Consider the following 9,443-nt stretch of genomic DNA (forward strand, 5'->3'; position numbering starts at 1 on the left):
GTGCAGCTGCGCAGAAGCAAACACGACTAAGTTTAAATTGAGGGACAACAGTGACGAGAAGATGATAGCGAAGCGACTCACGGAGAAAGATGCCGAATGGAAATAGAGGCAGAAAATCTACAGAGTATCTCCCAGGGCCGCCACAGTATATTCCGCTAGTGGTTACGAATTGTAGGAGAGAGGTATAAACTGAACAGGCTTCAGGCTTCAACGTCACGTAGTCGACTCTTAAATACTTATCTGTTGGTGTGTATCCAAAGTGGAACTAGCTGAGTGTGGTGTTGCTTGATCGTTTATTCCAAAGGTGTTCAGACTCTGCTACCATACGTCGTCGCAGTCGATACTTTGAGGCCTAGTAAATAGATTATGTTCTGTGACGTTAGTAATTAGGATTGCACGTACCAATCATAGGTGTACATATTGTCTATCTGTTGAGGATAGAAGTGTCTTTAGCACCATCGACACTGGTGAGGGATTTATAAAGGGGAAGGCCATCATCTTGAGTCGCAATAGTACACATGTGGACGCGACGAAACTAGGAATGGCAAATGGCACGTCGAAGACAGGTGTTGGAAATTGAGGCAATGGCGCGTTGAGATCACATGCACCGTGAATTTGTCCGTGGGAAAATGCATGCCACTGGCCAAGGCCGGTATCCCGTAGCTTTGTTCCCTTAACTCTTTCTCTCCGTTCTGTTCTCCCCAGGTTTTGACGCTCAGCTTACCCTCATGAAGGATTTTATCATGCAAGACTCAGAGTCGTAGTCATTTGAAGCGAGCATCACCGGATTTTTCTACCTGTATGAGGATTGTTGGAGACTTGGAAAAGTCAGATTCGGAGACAGTACGGATTATGGGCAATGGAGGCGTGTACACTGCTTTTTTAATGCTGGGGTGTCACTTACCTTGGCTATCTAGCTTGACCTTCTCGTCTCTGTGCCCCATGATTGTAACCGTAAAAGCCGGAATCTCCGAGACTCCTCTCAAGGGATGCGTACCGACTTATGGCGCTGCGCTGGGACTATAGCTACCAATGGAAGGCTGGTAGTGGAGACACTTGGATCACTCTTTTCCTTGGCGTCTTGACCGTGACCGGCATCTTTATGACTCGCTCCAGTTACAGTCGGTTTGGCAGCTCGCATCAGACTCATGCAGATTTCGATTGGCCCCAAGGCTCGTAGTCAGTCCTCGTACCAGAACTGTTGAGGAGAAATACATGAATCGGATATGGCGTGGATAGGCGATGCAGGTGCGTGCAATGTTCCTTCGATGTTGGAGTATTACTAATATCTTCTGTCCAGGTAGACCCCAGCTCACCTCCGTGCCCGGCAAATTGTGTCCATATCTATTCGCCAAGCAATACGAACCTGGAAGATTCCATCAAGAAACGGGTGCCAATTCACGAATCGTGGCTGAGGTTGGTAGTGAAGGTACGAGCACCGACCAGTTCTTTCACCTTGCTGATTTGCTGGTTTCACGTCTGCAGGTATAGCGCTGGTAGCTTCATGCATACATTGTGCTGTTCGTGACGTGTGACCCTCGATGCTGGCGCATTATGTTCCAGTAGTAATTGTGTGGCCTACTAGTTCCGTGGAATCAACCAACTTATATCAGTGATCTCGCTATACGCTCTCCGTTCTCGGCAAGCTTTGCCCTCCCCAGGCCTGACTTGTAATAGACATCTTTCCTCTGACTGGTGGAGATCCACGCTGACCTGTGTTGGTTGCACAGTGCGCTAACGTTCTGCTTGCCTTCAAGTCTTAAGCTCAGGCCGTGGAAGACGAAGGTGAATCCGATTTCTTTCACTTGACGTTTCTGCAATTTAGTATTTGTGCAGGTCCACTGGCTCCTTCGGACATACATCTCGCGGAGCTCTTCGTATCACCAGTGGCTTCTGTTACATTCATCAAGGGTCTCGATATAACCAGTGGCGTTATAATCCGGCAGAGAATGGACCTTTGCGTTTGGAGGTACGCATTTATTCACGTTTCATTTTGTACCAAGACTGATAAACATTTCACCAGGCTCTTGTTTTCAAGTAGAATGACGATGTGTATATCGCTATCTTGCAATGCCATGCTGCCCTTCGTTTTATATAGTCCGCATCAATGACGAAGGCAATCGAAGGTCTCAGGGATTCTGCGATGATACCGGCTTTCCAGTCATCGTCAAGGGCCTCGAAGCGCAAATTATATTCTCGCTACTCCCGTGGCGCCCCTTCTGCTTTTGCGTGTATTCCTTCACATCGTGCCCGCTTTGATCTATTGTTTGCAGTGTCCCAAGTGCGAGAACCGCCATCTCGGCAGTACTCGGGCCTACGCTCTTGACTTATCACTCGTCAAATTCAACACCGTCTATTACCTACCATGGCAGGATCTCTCTATAAGCTTTCCCCCGAGTCGTACTTTGTATTAGCGTGTTACAGGCCCTTCTCTGTGACATATCCCCTTTGGTGCTGCATCGTTAACCAACTTTATTTTGGGGAGATCCAGCGTTTATTTAACTGTCACAAGTGAGCTATCTACTAAGACGCCGTATGTTGTGGAGTATAGTGACGGACATATGTTATATTTTGCGCCCTTCCTTAGGCTAATTGAAGAAGGCGACCTTGTTTTGACCGCACAAAAAATTACTATCTGCACGGAATGGATAATTCTCAAATCGAGGTCCTGTGGAGGTGCCTTTACTGGATACTTTTCATGCCAAGGTTCTCAGGTGTATATTTTTGCATAGATCGATGTACCTGCATGGAGCTACGAATGCCTAGAGGTGCTGATTGATGGTTGTATTTAGATGAAGCGTGCGATAGAATAAGCGCTTACAACTTCTCTCGTCCCAAAATCTATTGGTCGATGTCGACACAACGAGTATGTTTAGCGCCTTTGTTATCCTTTCATTCGTAGTCGACTAGGAGTTAACTTGGCTCAGGGAACGTTCTTCTACTTCGCAGTTCTTGTTCTTTATTCTGTGCGCAATACTTCTTACCCGGCTGCAAGATTCCTCCCACGCAAAGGCTGTATTGCTACAAATTCCGAGGCGTTTGACACACGGCTAGTATAGCCCGTTCCCGGGCGTCTGCGTTGCCCTGCACTTGCACTTCGGCTGTTTTCTTCTTTTTGCCGTCTCTCTCCCTAATGGCATATTGCAGAATTCCTATCAATACACCAACGAATGTCGTGTACGATGCCTCATTTTCACGTTTTCTTCTTGTATAACCTTGCCGGGGCGAGCGAAAATCTGTGTAGGAATCTATCGCGACCCGAGTCAATCAATGTGCATATAATTTACTTACTTGAATCGATCAGCTGTCATCGCCTTGCTCAGTGCTGTGAATTACACCATTCCAAATTTTCATGACTGTATGCGAATTCTATGACTATCAGGATTCTACTTTTGGTATTGTATCTCCCGTGCCTAAAGCCAGTGCCATGAGCGCTTCGGATGTAGGTACAGGCCGAAAATACACCTGATCTCCGGCATTTAAATTGGCTGTTTGGAATTAGGATTCTGTTATCTTTGCAGTCGCCTTTTTACCCCACAACCACATCACGTAGAATTGTTGGCAATACTCACAACCCTCACGCCACTGAACACGAGATGTCAAATTCTCCTAATGATACAAACCTCAAGGATGATGAGGGACGTTCACCAATGTACTACTCGTTTCAATTGTCGATGTCTCGCAATTACTGAATGTATCATAGTCAACCACAATTGTCGAGTTCATCCATCCCTGGCTCTGGTTCTCAGCACTTCACGTCGCTTACAGGCAGTCATGATGATCCTGCTTCATCCAATGAGGCTGAATCATTCCATTCTTTTCCTTCCCAAGACGAGGCCCCCGACACTTCTCCAAGCCCAGAGGGAAACCCCCTGGAAGTTCATGGTGGCGATACCAATCCTTCAGACAGTGGACCGTCAGGTGTAAATCCGCTACCGCCGGATGATATTTCTGCCGACCCTGGCTTTCCGCCCGGTTTTGTACCTCAGTTCTTTCTCCCTCAGCAGTATCTAGACGGCCACAACAATACAGCGCCTTGGATGCCGGCTCAACGGTGGCCTGATGGGCGTCCCGTCCTCCATACATATCCACGGTTTATTCCCTGGCCGTCAACGACTCCAGTCATTTCACACCCCCTCCCATCATACCTGCCGGCGCATCAGGCCCGGGGATCCCCGATTTTTGCTTCTGTAACGCAAAATACAATGACTCCTCTTCACGCACCATTGGGTCACAGCGGATCTGAAATGCCGACAAAACAGGCAGAACCTACGAAATCAGATGCGAGAATCTCGACAGGTAAGCTTCTGAACTTCTTATGAACAAGGTATATTGAATGAATGAAGAAGACCACGCCGATGATTATGAAAAGCGATATCCTGAAGACCCTCCAGGATCAGAGTGCAGCCCTACAGCCAGAGTATGGCGTATGTTCATTGACGAATGTCAATCATTTGATGCAGAGAGGATAGGCGGGTTGAAGGAAAATGTAGAAGTTCTTCTGGTTTTTGTTAGTGTTTTTCATACATATTTTGTTGCACATGTCTTAACTCAACTCAAATCAGGCCGGACTGTTCTCTGCAGTAGTCGCAACTTTCGTGGCACAGACGTCGCAAAATCTGCAGGCAGACTATTCAGAAATATCTGCTTTGTTGTTATTTGAAATGGTCAACATTCAACGTGCCATCATCAACGGTGTTGCTATCAGCACTGTTCCTGCTTCACCACTGAATCCTAACAGCCTCTTTATCCCTACTACGTCTGACATTTGGGTAAATGGTTTGTGGTTTGTAAGCCTTTCCCTCAGTTTAATCACCGCTCTTGTCGCGGTTCTGGCAAAGCAGTGGATACGGCAGCACATGCTACCGTCCTCAGGAACTCCACGAGATCGATGTAGGATTCGCCAATTTCGCTACGTAGGTTTTGAGGCATGGCATGTCCCATTGATTGTTGGAATTCTTCCATTCTTGTTACACATTTCACTCGCAGTCTTCCTTGCCGGATTGGTCGTCTTCCTCATGGCTCTGAATCATCCCATTGCCTATATGATATTAGCAATGACAGGAAGTTCTTATGCCTTGTATCTCATTACCTTGATCGCGCCCCTCTTCTTCCCACAATGCCCTTACCAAACATCATTGACCGCTGTTTTCTATGCTATCTATCGGGAAATTCTCCGATGGATGTTAAAATCTAGGTCTATCTTGCGACCACCTTCCGTGTGGCAACGGGAACTCCAGACAATTCAAAAGCAATCTGGTTTCTTGGATATCCAATCTCTTCAATGGTTATACACCATGTCTTCCAATCCCACAGTTCATAATTGGATCATACAGTGCATCGGCGGATTACAGACTAGCATCGACTCTGAAGAGCTCATTTCATCATTTGAAAATAGCGACCTCAGGGAGAAGGAATGGGAGCTCCTACAAGGATGCTTAGCACGTCACTCTCTTACTACATATAACATCATTACCCAGCCCACACAGCTGGAACGACTGCTGTGTAGCCATCTCCGCCTCTGTCAGGGTGGGGGATGGGACAATACTAGACGCACTTTGTCTATTCTGAACCCACCTCCCACAGACATCACTTCCTGCACAGATGAAACAGTGGCACTGACTGCCATTGTTGCGTGTCAGGATGACAGCATCCGTTCCCCTACTTATGCAAGCGGGGCTGATGTCTTTATGCATCTCTTGCAAAGCTGGACTCGTCGATCAGTCCTACTTCACCCTTCCATATGGATCTTGCTATTTGAAGATGTTGTTGCTAAACACATGTGCGACATTGGAAACACACCTATTCATGACTCTGTGTATGAACCATTCTGTCGTGATTTCCTGCGGTTGATTGCACATCCAGGAGTATTGTGGAACATTGGACAGCCACAGGATGATGGAACCCGAAGGATGGGTCTGCAAGACGCATTACGCTTTGGGCTCTATGATCACATCGAATTTCATCTCCTAGGAATACTAGTGGATTTTGATGTCTGTAGAAGCGATCCCGAAGTGTCGGGACATGTTCGCCTGCTTATCTCCATCATCAACTATGTCTTTTCCACTGGTTCATTTCGCACGGTTCATTCAAGTTATGGGGAGCAACCAGATCATCTACCAGAAGAATTCTACTGTGGGAATTGCCTGGACATTGTTTTTTTTGCTGTGCGAGATCTCCGAATATGCACTGGAGACTCCAACACATCACTGTCTGTTCCTGAATGTGCCGCCATTTCCTCCATCATCAGCCAACTCATAGCATCGCCCTTTTTTGCAAGCAAGCATAAAAACTACTCTGAACAGCTGTGGGGGATCCGATCCGACGTCATTCACATATTATTACAGATGAATGCTGTTCCCCACATTTCGACCTCAAGGTCGCATATTCACCAGTTGTCATGGCCGGATCTACCAGCGGAATGGCGAGACATTATTTACCCATTGGTTCTTGATATAAACGTACATGGGCGAAGCGATCCCATGCATATGTCCGCACGATGTATCATCAACACAGGCATCCTACTGGAGAACGACATGAATAGCGGAGACATCACAGCATTGGCTATGTTCAAGGATTTGGACCTCCTTCACTTGGTTCAACATACCATGTACATCTATCCCTGGTCAAGGCTCTTGCAGGCTTACATATCAGCAGTGTGGAAGTCGCTTGGAAGGGGGAAAAGGAAGACTTCCAACGTAGATTCCCCGGGCCTGCTTGACGACCTGGATGCCCATATCAATTATATCCATCGTCCTTATAATATGTTCTCAATCTGTGCCATTGTTGGTGGACAGCTCGTTGATTATCCAGGACAAGGGAAGGGTGAACTTGAAAGTGCAGAAATGACGCTGAAGAAACTCGCCGGCCTTCATTCGCATGATCTAGCTTGGCCTACATGCTTGCAGCGTGTGGACCACCTTTCCAGGAATGAAGGGTACCTGAGGAAACAAAGCCACCTGTTCCTTGACAGACCAAATAGGGAAGCACAACAAAGGCAGTATACCGATCATGAAGTCAAGGGTATCATGGAACGACTTCAGAGTTCAGTCACAATTCTTGAAAAATATCTCGCCAAACATTCCAATGCTGGCACAGAGTTAATAGTAAGAAAGCCGCGTGTATTATTGTCCTATCCAGGCTAATCTTCTTTTTTTTCAGAACGACTTTGGTAGAGCAAATTTGCTTGCTAAACGCCCAGATACAGATAATCTTTCTGGACTGTATACACCAGATGACTCTGATGACTCGGATAGCAGTGACTCTGACCGAGATTCAAGTGACTCCTGAGCTCTCCTGAGTCTTGACGAACATTCGGGTGGCTCTAACAGATAGCCGGCGCCGCATCAGCTTGTACTACATAGTCACATTGATCGTCTGTGATCCTTGTAATAGATAAACTCGCACCTATTCCTTTGCCACCTACAAATTTTACATACATCAATGTTATTGTCATGCGCTAGACGTATCTCCTTTTCTCTGCAACCCTTCATCATGACCCAGCCAACAGCCTCCCCAAAACGAGGGCTCAAGTCCTGTACCCACAGTCATTGTCAGCGGTACTCACTTCTTAATCATCGAAAGCACCTCGTCGACACACCTGACCAAACCACCACCAACCTCCACCAGCCTCCTCGCCAACGATATCGAGAAATCGAAACCAGTGGTTCAGACCCAACGTATACGGCATGCTCGGGCCCGACGAGGTCGACACAGATGGGAAAAAAAGCTTCATCTGCTCAAAGAGCGTTCATGGCAGATGGTGCAGTTCATGTGGTACTGCGAACCTACGCGGATCGACGAGGTGGGGCCTTTCATCCAAAAGTCGCTGACCCAGGTTCCACTCCCTGGAGGAGAAAGACGACATTCTGGCTAAAATGCTACCGTAAGCAATATGGCTGAATATTGACACCAATCATAGGTACCTACCTCGACGCTCCATGCCCCGTGCAGTGGTTATATGCACGACTGAGGTAGACCTGCAGGAAAAACAGGAATCCAATTGTGCGTAGAAGAAAAAGATAAAAGGGAAGGACAAAAGCAGCGAGAACGAAGAAGGTATGAAGGCGACTTATACCGCAAGACAGAATAGACGACTGAATGAACTAGGTTGTCATTATAGGATCTACGTTTAATGACAAGTCGACATCCAGAGGGATTACGGTTACCAAGAGTGTTGAATCTCCTGAGCGATAATCGTAGATCCGAGTTTCGAGCTATTATTTGATCAATGCCACTGGACTTGTACTTGCGAAGAGCAGAAAGTCGAGGTAGAGGGCACAAGAGTTTGTGCAGAACGATAATATAAGTTGCGGTGCAAGACCTCGATGCGTCATCGGAAAGTCCGTTCGGTTGTCTTCACTATTGACGTGAACTGTATAAGACGAAGGATAGCATAGCATTGCGAGAAAGGGATATGCATATGTCATTAATCTACCCGGAATCAAGAGCTTGGTAACTATTTATCAGTCCTGGTATAACCAGGGGCGAGCATAACTGCGTACCTTAACCCAAAAGTCTGTTCTTCGACACATTACAATGCCACATATCTTACAAAGACGATCTATGAACGGGAACCCGAAGCACCCGAAGCGAGAATCAACAGACCTACAGATGCCAAGTTAGAGAAACGTTAAGTGATAAGAAACTAGCCGCACCGTCATTATCAGCACTCCATCTTTGGCGCGTCAGCGACGATTCTATCTCGTCGCAGCGATTCAATAAGGACTTCCAGATGCAGGCACGGTCATGTTTCGCTTGTCTAGGAACGCCTAGTTAGAAACGGATTTAATATCAGGATTACGTGTACGGCAAAGATCGACCTGCAAAGTCAAATCAGTGAGCTCAACGTCGGAAGAAGAGTCGACACAAACCTTATCGAACCCATCATCTGCGTGAAGCGCTTTTACACCCAATCTCATATTATCACTCCTTCAGTGACCGCGAATCCTATAGGCAGTTGCAAAGCTTGCGCAAGGTGCGAACGACGCACGAACTGAAGCTAAATTCATGTAGAGATGGCGAATTCTCGTATGTATAAGGCCTTCTTGTGAAGATGATGGCACAGTTCAAGGCGTAACGGTGGGCCGGAGGACAGACAGAGATTTTCCCACGGGTGGCAATCACGGTGCCATGTGATCTCGACGCGGTTGTTTCCTCCATGTTTCTAAGTCCTTCACTCTCCATTTCTTTCATGTTGATGTCTAGTAACGTGCATTCTTCTTTACCCCACAGGAACAATAAATTGATGCCTTACCGATATCTCTTACGACGCAGTGTAGAGCTAGTTGACCGTCAGCTACCAGATATATGGGAATATTAACCCCTCCGACCCATTGACATAACCCAGAAGTCATTTATTGTTCTACAAAAAGTAGCCTTGAAATTGCAGTATCACCAGATCCTCGTACCGATCGAGGAGGCAGATACACACCCCTGCTAGA

The 9,443-nt window shown here is 46.8% G+C and overlaps 1 protein-coding gene across 1 annotated transcript; it reads left to right on the plus strand.

The window, feature by feature from the left end:
• Positions 1–4,336: 4,336 nt before the first annotated feature.
• Positions 4,337–5,027, plus strand: EV420DRAFT_1277072 (uncharacterized protein; the record flags this gene model as incomplete). The annotated part of the gene is made up of 2 exons (XM_060468000.1): positions 4,337–4,510; positions 4,566–5,027. Coding segments are annotated over 2 exons (636 nt in total), but the record flags the coding sequence as incomplete, so codon positions are not given.
• Between the last annotated feature and the right edge of the window lie 4,416 nt (positions 5,028–9,443).

The sequence above is a fragment of the Desarmillaria tabescens genome (genome assembly GCF_030435595.1).
Source record: "Desarmillaria tabescens strain CCBAS 213 chromosome Unknown EV420scaffold_50, whole genome shotgun sequence".
Lineage (NCBI taxonomy): Eukaryota > Fungi > Basidiomycota > Agaricomycetes > Agaricales > Physalacriaceae > Desarmillaria > Desarmillaria tabescens.